The sequence below is a fragment of the Chiloscyllium plagiosum genome, chromosome 21 (genome assembly GCF_004010195.1).
Source record: "Chiloscyllium plagiosum isolate BGI_BamShark_2017 chromosome 21, ASM401019v2, whole genome shotgun sequence".
NCBI lineage: Eukaryota > Metazoa > Chordata > Chondrichthyes > Orectolobiformes > Hemiscylliidae > Chiloscyllium > Chiloscyllium plagiosum.
Window position 1 is genome coordinate 16,731,654 of NC_057730.1, and position 13,193 is coordinate 16,744,846.

General features: G+C 39.7%; 1 protein-coding gene across 2 annotated transcripts in view; it reads right to left on the minus strand.

Annotated features, from left to right (window-relative positions):
* The window catches only part of LOC122560575 (dynein axonemal assembly factor 5-like), a 114,993-nt gene that overhangs the window by 37,053 nt on the left and 64,747 nt on the right, over window positions 1-13,193 (minus strand). For both annotated transcript variants that reach the window (XM_043711344.1, XM_043711346.1), the window contains exons 6-7: window positions 11,848-12,060; window positions 5,753-5,896 (exon numbers count right to left, since the gene is read on the minus strand). In XM_043711344.1, coding sequence (XP_043567279.1) covers window positions 5,753-5,896; window positions 11,848-12,060 — 357 coding nt within the window. The remainder of the gene's footprint in view (window positions 1-5,752; window positions 5,897-11,847; window positions 12,061-13,193) is intronic.

Below are 13,193 nucleotides of genomic sequence, written 5' to 3' on the forward strand. Positions count from 1 at the left end.
TTCAATTCAATATGAAAAACTCTGATTTATTCCATCCATTCTTCAATCATGTCAGGAAACGGAACAAGTCGAAAATAACTATTTCTTCTCAACCCCTCCCCTTGCCCAAAGCTAAATAGAAACTGAGCACTGTTGCTTCATTTTTTAATAAAAAATGAATATTGAGAATCAGGAGCTACAATATTGCTTGGGATCAGTGAATACATCTTTTTTCTGAAATGCTTTAATGACTACATGAATATACTCATTGGACGAGAAATCAAACATAACATTCACAATCAAAGAAATTCAGAACACATTCGTAAATAGTAAAAGGTGCCGAAATATTAATTATTACAACATTTTGCACATGCTGTCAAAAGATAATCACTGAAATCCCAAATCACCAACAGTTGCAACTCTGGAAGCTACCACTGCTCTATTTCAATCCTCAGAATAGTTGAAATTTATGAAAATATAGGAACTTTACCTAAACATAAATGCACATAATACACCCTCTGAATTAATTTGAGGATTTCCACCAGTACGAATTTGTCAAAACCATTCAATTGAGATGATTTGATCTAGTGTCTAGCACTGATTTTGCATTACTCTTGTATGAGAAGTCTTAACAGCGACATTGTTGCTCTTTATATTTTGGGTAGGTGGGACATCTACAAACAGATGATGTTCACCTGAACCAGAGGGGTACAATGCTCTTCAGGAGGGTTTAAACTAATTCAGCAGGGAGATGGGAACCTGAATTGTAGCTCCAATGTCCAGGAGGTTGAGTGGTGAGGTCAGAAATATAGTTTCAAGGTCACAAGAGTGCACCAGTAAGCAGGAAGGTGGTTTGAAGTGTGTCCACTTCAACACCAGGAACATCCAGAATAAGGTGGGTGAAATTGCAGCATAGGTTGGTATGTGGGATTTGGATGTTGTGGCCATTTCAAAGACATGGATAGAGCAGGGACAGGAATGATTGTTGCAGGTTCCAGGATTTAGATATTTTAGTAAGAACAGAGATGATGATAAAAGAGGGGGAGGTGTGTCATTGTTAGTCAAGGACAGTATGACAGTGACAGAAAGGACACCTGAGGACTCGCCTACTGAGGTAGTATGGGCTGAGGTTAGAAACAGGAAAGGAGAGGTCACCCTGTTGGGAGTTTTCTATAGGCCTCTGAATAGTTCCAGAGATGTAGAGGAAAGGATTGCAAAGATGATTCTGGATAGGTGTAAGAGTACTAGGGTAATTGTGATGGGGATCTTAACTTTCCAAATACTGACTGGAAATACTAAAGTTCAAGTACTTTAGATAGGTCAGTTTTTGTGAAATGTGTGCAAAGTGGGGGGGTGTTTCCTGACACAGCATGTAGACAGGCCAACAAGGAGAGAGGCCACATTGGTTTGGCACTGGGTAATGAACCAGGCCAGGTATAAGATTTGGAGGTAGGTGAGCACTTTGGTGAGAGTGACCATAATTCAGTTATGTTTACTTTAGTGCAGGACAACAGTAATAATTAGGGCAAAGGCAGTTATGATGTGATTAAGCAAAATTTAGGATGCACTAGATGGGGAAAGAAATTGCATGGGATGGGCACAATTGAAATGTGGAGTTTATTCAAGGAACAACTACTGCATGTCCTTGATAAGTACATACCTGTCAGGCACGGAGGAAGTGGTCGATTGAGGGAGCCGTGGTTTACTAGGGAGGCTGAATCGCTTGTCAAGAAGGAGGTGGCGGCTTATGTTAGGATGAGACGTGAAGGCTCAGTTAGGGCAGTTAAGAGTTACAAGCTAGCCAGGAAAACCCTAAAGAGAGAACTAAGAGAAGCCAGGAGGGGACATGAGAAGTCGTTGGCAGGTAGGATAAAGGAAAACCCTAAAGCTTTCTATCCATATATCAGGAATAAAAGAATAACTAGAGTAAGATTAGGGCTAATCAAGGACAGTAGTGGGAAGTTGTGCGTGAAGTTCGAGGGGATAGGCAAAGCGCTAAATGAATATTTTTCATTGGTATTTACATTAGAAAAAAACAATGTTGTCGAGGAGAATACTGAGATACAGGCTACTAGACGAGACAGGATTAAGGTTCACAAGGAGGAGGTGTCAGCAATTCTGAGAAGTGTGAAAATGATAAGACCCCTAGGCAGTATGGGATTTATTTTAGGATTCTCTGGGAAGCCAGGGAGCAGAATGCACAGACTTTGGCTTTGATCTTTATGTCATTGTTGTCTACTGGAATAGTGCAAGATTGGAGGATAGCAAATGTCCCCTTGTTCAAGGGGATTGCAGACAACCCTGGTAATTATAGACCAGTGAACCTTACTTTGGTGGTCGATAAAGTGTTGGAAGAGTTTACAAGAGATATGATTTATCATTACCTAGAAAGGAATAAGTTGATTAGGGACAGTCAACTGTTTTGTGATCACTGCTTAGGTCGTGCCTCACAAACCTTATTGAGTTCTTTGAGAAGGTAACCAAACAGGTGGATGAGGGTGAAGCAGTTGATGTGGTGTATATGGATTTCAGTACAGCGTTTGATAAGGTTGCCCATGGTAGGCTATTGCACAAAATATGGAGGCATAGGATTGAGGGTGATTTAACGGTTTGAATCAGAAATTGGCCAGTTGTAACAAGACAGAGGGTGATGGTTGATGGGAAATGTTCATGCTGGAGTTCAGTTCGTCATGGGGTACCACAAGGATCTGTTTTGGATCCGCTGTTGTTTGTCATTTATATAAATGACCTGGGTGAGGGCATAGAAGGATGGGTTAGTAAGTTTGCGGATGATACTAAGGTAGGTGGAATTGTGGACAGTGCCAAAGGATGTTGCAAGTTAAGAGGCACATAGATAAGCTGCAGAACTGGGCTGAGAGGTGGTAAATGGAGTTGAACGTGGAAAAGTGTGAAGTGATTCATTTTGGAAGGGGCAACAGGAATAGAGAGAGTACTAGGCTAATGGTAAGATTCTTGGCAGTGTAGATGAGCAGAGAGATCTCGGTGTCCATGTGCATAGATCCCTGAAAGTTGCCACCCAGGTTGATAGGGTTGTTAAGAAGGCATACAGTGTGTTAGCTTTTATTGGTCGAGGGACTGAGTTTCAGAGCCACAAGGTCATGTTGCAGCTATACAAAACTCTAGTGTGGCCGCACTTGGAGTATTGCGTACAGTTCTGGTCACCGCATTAGAGGGAGCTTTGGAAAAGGTTCACAGGTGAGTTACTAGGACATTGCCTAGTTGGAGGGAAGGTCTTATGAGGAAAGGCTGAGCAACTTGAGGCTATTTTCATTCGAGAGAAAACGATTGAGAAGTGACTTAATTGAGACAAATAAGTTAATCAGAGGGTTAGATAGGGTGGGCGCTGAGAGCCTTTTTCTTCAGATAGCACAAGGGGACATAACTTTAAACTGAGAGGTAAGAGATAAAGGACAGATGTCAGAGGAAGTTTATTTACTTAGAGTAGTAGGGCATGGACGCCCTGCCTGCAACAGTAGTAGACTTGCCAACCTTAAGGGCATTTAAATGGCTATTGGATAAACATATGGATGAAAATGGAATAGTATACGATAGATAAGCTTCAGACTGGTTCCACAGGCCGGCGCAACGTCAAGGGCTGAAGGCAACACTGTAACGTTCTATGTTACTAAGAACAATTTTGCCTTAGATTGATGTTATTTAAGAGGCGTAACATAATTTTATAGTGCACAAAATTTTAGATTTCTATAAGCAGGAAATGCCTTCCACCCAATTCAGCCACTGCATTGCCAGAGACAAGACCTATCTCACTTGTCCCCTAAATCTCTCTCAAAAATGTCTTCAAACAGTCTTTTAAACTTTGAAACATTTCAATATCATTGTCATATGAATTTACTCCGACATTACACTGATGACAACAAAAATACCTTTAATAGTATTTTGGGATATCGTGAGCTGGTGAAAAGCATTGCACAATGCAAGTGCTTTCTTGCTTATTCAAGTGCTTCATCACCTTTTAATATAAAGTTCCATCTCTTTTCTTAAGAGTGCTAACTATTTGTTAATATAAAGAATTTGGATCAATTATTTTTCCAACTCCTCCTAATATTGAAAACTTCAAAATGAGATCACCTCAAAAGGATTTTCCTTTCCAAAGTAAACAGTCCAACTTGACCTCAGTTGCTGATTGGCATAAGAATCTTCACTACCCACCTCTCAAGGACAAATAAGTTAAGAAAACCTGACCAATGCTTTTCAGGGGATCACGTTCAAAGCATTCCAAAATCTTGTTACCTTGAAATCTCTATTCTAACCTTTACTAATCCTACCAACTAATGTTTTTCACCTTGTCTTCTGTGTTTGGTGTGACTTCATAAATCTATTCACAACAAAAAGAGCCAATCTTGCAGTAAGCTTCCTGAATTTAACCTAAATTTCCCATGTGACTCCACACTTCCACACTACTTCACACTTCACTGCAAAGTGTCTGATCCTCTCTCAATATCATCAATAAGAAAATATGAATCCTTTTGAATTTGTCATTAGCCAAATTGTCAGTTTCATTTGCAGTGTCCTCAACCAAAAGTTGTACATTGAAATATGTGATCTCCATGACCATTCCGTGAGATAACCTGCTCATAACTACTTAATTGAATATTGCCAAAGGCATTCTGAAAATCCATCAACATATTAACACATGTATCCAACTGGCCATACTGGAAACCTCTTGGAAATTTTGGACTTGAGTCAAAAGTGGCCTTTTATCCCTCAGTCTACACCGAATGTTGTTAAACTAGCTATGAAAGGTGAAGTTCAAATTCAAGCAAAACGATGGCAAAGTGCTGGACGACGAAAGCAAACTAGGGTTTCAATATCCCAATACAATCAACAGCAACTTGAGTGCACCTTTGTTGACATGACAAGGCCATCAATCATAGAGTTAGAACCAAGCCAGATAAGTAATGCCATGTTAGAATTAAAGCACATATAATGATGCAAGTAAAAGAGAAAATGCACAGAGGCAAACATTATTCTGTGTGAGTGACCAACATTGAATTTGTCATTTGAAAAACATAAAAAAGATTTTGCCTTTTAAGGACTAATACATTCTCAAAGTTCTTTACAGTCAATTAAACATTTTGAGTCTAGTCACAGTTTTAATTTAGGAATCCGAACAGTCAACTTCTGCACAGCAAACTCCCATACAAAACAATGTGACAATGACCAGATAATCGTTTTGTGGTGTTGTCTGAGACATTTATATTGGCGATAACATAAGGGATAGCTCCCTTAATCTACTCAGAAATTGTGCCATGTAATATTTTACATCCACTTGAGGGGGTAAAGGGAACCTTGATTCAATCTCTCAACTAACTGCAGCACCTTCAACAGTGCAGCTTCACTTCTGCATTGGAATATCCTCTGATTTTTGGGTTCAAGTCCAGAAATAGAACTTGATGTCGTAACATCTGACCAAGAGACAAGAACACAATCTACTGGGAAACAGCTAACATTCAGTGTATCTTAGTTTTATACCTAATACTTGAACTTAATTCAATGTATACATCTTCAATGTATCTTCCATTTAAAATCATTTCAACTTACAAAAATCAAACACATTGCAACGTGAAACTTCAGTTATAAAATAACGTGTTTAAAGTTAAAGCTAAAGCTAAAAAGACAGCGAATGCACTCAGCAGTTAATTTTTGTTTGAAAGCGCGAACCATTTCAAAACCTAATTTACAGACAGGCTATTCAACTCGCAGATCTGGGTAAGTTTGCACTTGGTAATACCTTGTTTTCCAGTTCTTGGTCAGACGTTAAGGATGTGATGGTCACCAGCACTTTAAGCAGATGCAAATTTATTTCACTGCATTGCTTTCCACATACCGTAATTAAGATCTGCACACAAAGAAGCAGCTGTTCCAAATACTCAACCTACAGTTTCATAAAGAAGAAAAAAAAATCAACTAACATTTTTGCACTATAAATGCACATATGACTCGAACCCAAAAGTAGATTATTTGTCTTGAATAGAAATATATTGCAAATTTTATTTCAAAGCTATATTTGAATGCTTTACAAATTATGTTTTTATCCATTCAATAAGGTGCAACTCCTCTGGTGGAACAGAAGTGAAAAAAAGTGCACTTGAGGTTTAATATTGGGAACCTACACATTTTCTACCAATCATCAGCTACTTCATCCAGAACAACTTGTTTCTGGGAGTAGAAGCAAGCACAAGATAAAAATCAAATAAGTTTGCTGGTAAAAGATTGCTGGTTAGTATACAGTTTCAATCATGGCTAGCAAGGACTGATTTAACGTAATTTTTGGATCTTTAATTTTTGCCTCCATATTATTTTGTTGTGTACTTTTGATTTCTTTGTCTCCATTTGTTTGATTGCTGGTGTTAGAAAACTGCCAAAGATTGGCTGCTAATTTAAAACGAGACCAAAATTGAGTATGTGTGACCTTAATGTGTGCTAAAGTGCTGCTCCTTTTGTACAAGCACAAAATTTTCTCCTCAACTTGTTTAGACAAAAGACACAAATCTTTTTTCTCATACCATTTTCTCGCAGGTTGTCATTAATGCAACAGATTTCAAAGACATGGATCAAATTTCATTCAGCTCGACTGCCAGGTGCAAAATTTGGCTGAGAACACAAGGGCAAATACCTCCAGAGAAGACGCTGAACAATTTTTGAAAAGAGTGAGTTCCCTTCCACAACAAAGAATCCCAATTTGCTGTTGGGTTAATCATCATATATTCTCTTTAGCCACTACTATTAACACCTGGCTCTAATCAGGAAAAGAAATTTGTTTCCGGGTCAATTCTATACAATCTAATGGAAGAACAGAAAAAATTCCCTTTGCTTTTCAAAGAAGCAGTGGAACAAATATCAACATTTGGCAGCAATTCATGTTTTATCTTAGGCAGCTATAATAGGCAGCTATTACACTTACACTCATTAACCATAAAATTAGCAACTTCAAGTATTTCTAAATGCAATCAAATTGTGACTGAAGTGCAAAATATTTGAAGGTCTATCAATGAGAGAAAAAAAGAAAAAACTAAAACTAGAAAAAAATTTTTAGAAACCACAGTAGTAAACATAATGAATCAGTGGCAACAATTTTTTCTTTAATGGTGGCATCCAGTTACTACTTGCGAGTGGTGCCAAGTGAATCCTGAAAAAGGCACAATATTAACAAGTGGAAGGAGCATATGTTGACAACAGTCTACCAAGGATACCAGTCAACACTAAGTTGAAGAGAAATAGTGTACACTTGCCAAATGACTTTGACCAGTATCCCCAGACCAAAGTAGTCCAGACTGCATGGGAGGTCAAAACTGGGATGGTAGAACTCTATATGAAGACTTAAGTGACAAAGCTACAGCAGGCAAACAGGTGGTTGAAGACAAAATGTGATTGTGAATGTGAGGTGTCATGCCATTAACTATGTGATGATTGATTAGCATAAATACAAACCTGACCATGTCTCAGTACGGTACTATTACATTACTCTATTGAAAGGAAGGGGACATACATCTCAACTGAAAGATATATGAGTGTACAAGATGATCTTTATGCATTAAATGGATTGATTTACACCCAAATAAGAAACAAAGTTTGTTCTGATATAAAACATCTTTCATTTTCATGAGGGGAAGTTATGTCATGTTTTTCAAATGGAATTTCCGAAATCTAAAACACTGTAAAGTGGCCTTGTGCAGCTCTCCAACACAAATGTCAACCTATCCCTTAATAATCAACAACTGGATCAGCCGCTTGAGCTAAGTAATGCAGTCGATGAGCACCTATTAAACTGATCTCTATACAAGACAGTAGATCCAGAAAAGGCAAGGCAGGGGCAAGGAGGGCAGGAATTCAAACTAATTTCAAATTAAAAACTGCAAGAACAAACAAAAAATGGGAATTCAGCAAAGTAACAATGCGCTTAATGTATTTTAATCATCAGTAATACAAGTTATTATAGCAATCAAGACATCTGAACGGCATCATTACCAGTAACAGCATTACTACTTTCAATGTCACAGCTTGGGGCTGCTTCAGTAAATCTGTACCTCTGTGAAACTATTAAGTCAAATAGTTGACGTATAACTTATAAACGTACTTCAGGAATGATTTTACTCGGTGAGGAGTAGTCCTTGGATTAAAAATCTTTTTTTTTCTTTCTCGGAAGCATAACAACCTTCTCACTGACAACTAGTCTCTGGTTACTCTGTGACGACAACTTCTTCCAAACAGGCCTTTCCAGAAACACTAACAGCTTCCCAGTTTATCCATTTCTTTGCTTGGCTTATGGATGCCAAATAAATATATCCATGTCACATCAACATTTGAGAGAATAAATGGAAAAAAGGCTTGATGGACTGTTAACCAAACTGTACTTAGTTAATAGTCCAAAGCAGTTTACATGAATTATAATACAATCCATTCTAAAGATTACTTCAAGCACAGGAAAGCGGGTTTCTGACATATACAATAAGGTAAATTCCTCAATGTTTGAAGGTTCAAATACTATTCGGTTGTCCAGACTCTCAAGCTTAAACAAGTCATTAAATGTGTAGATGACAAATCATGAAAACATTCCTGTTTTAATTATTTTGCTCAAATTGGCTGCTATTACTAATTGCTGGTCAAGGAGGAATTACAAAAGCTACAGATCAGCATGCTTTAAGCATTTTAATAGTCTGATTCATTATTATTTTCATTTGTGACAAATTTTTCAAACAATCTTAGGCAGATAGCTTTAGCTGAATTACCAGTGTGACACTATTTCACATTCACACTACAGATTTTATAATCAATGTAAACTTTCAGATACAAAAATAGTTACTGCAGCATTGACAAAAGCACAAGAATCAAAGAGTGTGGTGCTGGAATAGCACAGCCAGTCAGGCAGTTTCTGAGGATTAAGAGAATCGACTTTTCGAGCATAAGCCCCTCATTAGGAATGAGGGGTTGGCCAAGGTGGCTGAGAGATAAATGTTTGGGGGGGGAGAACGAGGTAGCTGAGAAGGTGATAGCTAGATGAAGAAGGGGGTGCAGGTGAAAAGTTGGAGAGGGAGTTTGGAGCGGGTCGGTTGGAAGGAAGATGGACAGGTAGGACAAGTCAAAAGGGCAGCGTCGAGTTGGAGGGTTGGATCTGGTACAAGGTTGGAGAAGGGGAAAAGAAGAAACAGATGAAATCCACATTGATTCCATTCGGTTGGAGGGTTCCAAGGCGGAAGATGAGACATTCTTCCTTCAGGCATCAGGTGGTTAGGGTGTGGTGGTCGAAGAGGCCCAGGACCTGCATATCCTTGGTGGAGTGGGACGTGTAGTTAAAATGTTCGGCCTCTGGGCAGTGGGGTTGTTTTGTGCAAGTGTCCCAGCGATGTTCTCTGAAGCGTTCCGCAATAAGGCGTCCTGTCTCCCCAATGTAGAGGAGACCACATCGGGAGCAACAGATACAGTAGGGATGTGTGTCGAAGTGCAGGTAAATCTCTGACAGATGTGGAAGGCTCCTTTGAAGCTTTGGACGGAGGTAAAGGGGAAGATGTGGGCACAGGTTTCCCCTCCCATGGGTCAATGATGCCCTCCAGTGCATCTCCTCCACCTCCTGCATCTCTGCCCTGCAACCCCCTCCCCTCCAACCGCAACAAGGACAGAACCTCACCTTCCACCCCACCAACCTCCGCAAACATTCCATTATCCTCTGCCATTTCTGTCACCTACAAACAGACCCCACCACCTGCGGTTCACTTGTTAGGTCCATGCACTTCCACATGTCAGCTACTGTACTCTTTGCTCCCGATTTGGTCTTCTCAACATCGACTGAATAGACTGGGGCTATTTTCCCTGGAGCGTCAGATGCTGAAAGGTGACCTTATCGTGATTTATAAAATCACGAGGGGCACAGATTGGGTGAATACCCAATGTCTTTTTCCTCAGGCAAGGTAGTCAAAAACTAGAGAGGGCATAGATTTAAGGTGAGAGGGGAAAAGATTTAAATGGGATCTAAGGTACAACATTTTCACGCAGAGGGTGGTGCGTGTACAGAATAAGCTGCCAGACGAAACGGTGGAGATGGTACAATTATAACATTTAAAAGGTATCTGGATGGGTATATAAATTGGAATGGTTTCGTGGGATATGGGCCAAAAACTGGCAAATGGGACTAAATCAGACTGGGATGTTTGGCTGACGCAGATGAGTTGGACTGAAGGTTTGTTTCCATGCAGTGAGATTCTACGACTCTAACTGCCTACTGTTTGGAATATTATTTTGTCTTTACCATTCCACCTTCTAATAACCAACAGATAAGTGATAGTTTTTGTACCAACCATGCATAGCACTAACCTGTATATATCATCATTAACAGTGGCTCAGTGGTTAGCAGTGCCGCCTCACAGCACCAGAGTCCCAGGTTCGATTCCAGCCTCGGGTGACTGTCTGTGTGGAGTTTACACATTCTCCCTGTGTCTGTGTGGGTTTCCTCCGGGTGCTCCGGTTTCCTCCCACAGTCCAAAGAGATTCAGGTCAGGTGAATCGGCCATGCTGAATTGCCCAGAGTGTTAGGTACATTAGTCAGAGGGAAATGGGTCTGGGCGGGTTACTCTTCAGAGGATCGGTGTGGACTTGTTGGGCCGAAGGGCCTGTTTCCACACTGGCAGGAATCTAATCTAATCTAATCCAATCTACATCTGGTACTGCTAGCATCAATAAATAAACAGAGAAACATGCAACAACTAAATTACAGTTTCAATATTGTACTGCTTTTCTGTTCACCAATCCCCCTTCTTTTGTTCTGATCAAATGTCAAGGATTCAAAGCCTTAACTATCTTTCTCTCCACAAATGCTGCCATTACAGCTGAGTATTTCTAGAATTTCCTGTTTCTGTACTCTGCTTCTTTATTGTAATGTTTAAGGTGATCGAGACAAAACTGCATTGTTATCTCATACAAGTTGGTCAGGTTTCCTTACCAAAAAATAATTGTCTTCACCCAGTCAAAGTCAAAAACACATCATACATGCTTCCATCATATGACAGACAACAGAACAACAAAAGGTCTCACTTCCATGTTTACTCAGTTTCTCTTTTGCTTATATGAAAAATGTAAGTTATAAAAGATAAAAAGAGGAAAAACAGAAAATATTCTAAATACTCAGGGGGTCAGAAATGATCCATGGATAGAAATCACATTACATATTGAGACCCATGGATAGAGAAAATTCAAAAGTTAGATGTGTAACATATACACAAGAATTGAGACAGGAAGGTGGGGAGTTGCGGTGGTGGGGGTGGGAGGGTTGCTGTCAGAGGAAGGAAGAATAACTAGCAAAGCTCTGCAATAAGGTGAAATACAAGAGACCCGCAGCTCCTTTAAAAGGAACTTGGATCTGCACCTAAAGCATTCTAACTTGCAAGGCTCCAGGCAAAGTGCTAAAGATGTGTTCCTAGTTTATTCGCCAGCACACATATGATGGGCTGAATGCCATTTCGTGTGCTGTAACATTTCCATGGTCATATGGTAATGGGACTAGAAAAGAAATTTTAAAAAAATATCTGGGGGAGCTGAAAACAGCAGAATCAGTAACGTGCTGACTTTATATTTCGCCCTTGCCCTCTATACTTGTTTCAAGACCACAACATTTCAGTTTTTCAGTTCTGATACAAGATTACTGACCCAAAAGGTTAGCTCTGTTTTTCTCACGACAAATGCTCCCTGATCTCCTGGGCATTTAAAGTATCTTCCACTTTCATTTCTGATCTGCAATATCTACAAGGTTTTGCTTTTGTTGGAAAAGAAATGAAACTAAAGAAAAATACAATGCAAGATTTTAGATAACAAACCTCAACTTTTATTAACATTTACCTTTTGGGATACTTGGCATATGTCAGGAAGAGCCAGTGTCTCTCCAATTCTCAGCAGATGTGGATGCAGCACTTGTTTTGAGGTACCTTTAATGACTGCACTAAGAACCATCAGGTGAGCAGTACAGGCTGATTTCTTGAGTGCTGTCAGAATCAATTTCAAAAAGACCTCGGGATCCACAAATGTTCCAATCAGTTCTGCTGCCTTTACAGACTGAAATGACAGAAGTGTTAAGAAGTCAAAGCTTGGAACTGGAAACCTTTATCCAACCACCTGATGTATTTGAAGTACATTCTTGAAAATTATTCAATTTTCTTAAAACAAACTGCAAATGTCATAAAATTATTTACAAATGCCTATGGCCAGTGAGTGGTAGATGCAGTTTAATTTAGATAAATGTGAAGTGTTGCATTTTGGTAAGGCAAATCATGGCAGGACTTATACAGTTAATGTTACGGTCCTGAGAAGTGTTGCTAAACAAAAAGACTGAGGGGCACGGGTACATTATTCCTTGAAAGTGAAGTCACAGGTAGACAGGGTGGTGAAGGTAGCATTTGGCACGCTTGCCTTCATTGGTCAGTGCACTGAGTATATGAGTTGGGATGTTATGTTGCAGCTGTACAAGATATTACTGCAAGAGATAAGGGAAATAAAAGCTGGGGCATATCTTCGCATCCCCTTTAACCCAGCCAAGGTTCCACAGGACTGGAAATTCGCCAGTGTTGATCTTTTGTTTAAGAAAGGAAGCAGGGATAATCCAGGAAATTACGGGAAGGTGAGCCTGATGTCTGTGGTGGGGAAGCTCTTGGAGAAGATACTGAGGGACAAGATATATGCACATTTGGAAAAAAATGGGCTAATTAGTGACAGACAGCATGGCTTTGAATTTTTTGAAGAGGTGACAAAGATAATCGATGAGAGAAGGGCTGTCTGTGTGTGGATGTAGTTTATATGGACTTTAGGAAGGCATTTGATAAAGTCCCATGTGGCAGATTGGTACAAAAACTAAAACCAAATGGGATTTGGGGTGGGCTGGCTAGATGAATACATAACTGGCTTGGTCACAGAAGACAGACGGTAGCAGTGGCAAGGTGCTTTTCAGAATGGAGACCAGTAACTAGTGGTGTTCCACAGGGATATATCTTAGGTCCTCTGTTGTTTGTAGTATATATAAAGTATTTGGAGGAAAATCTAGGTGGTCTGATTATTAAGTTTGCAGATGACACAAAGATTTGTGGAGTTGCTGATAGTGCTGGCGATTGTGAAAGAATACAACAGGATATGGATAGATTGGCAACTTGGGCACAGAAATGAAGGTTAATTCAGACAAATGTGAGGTGATGCGT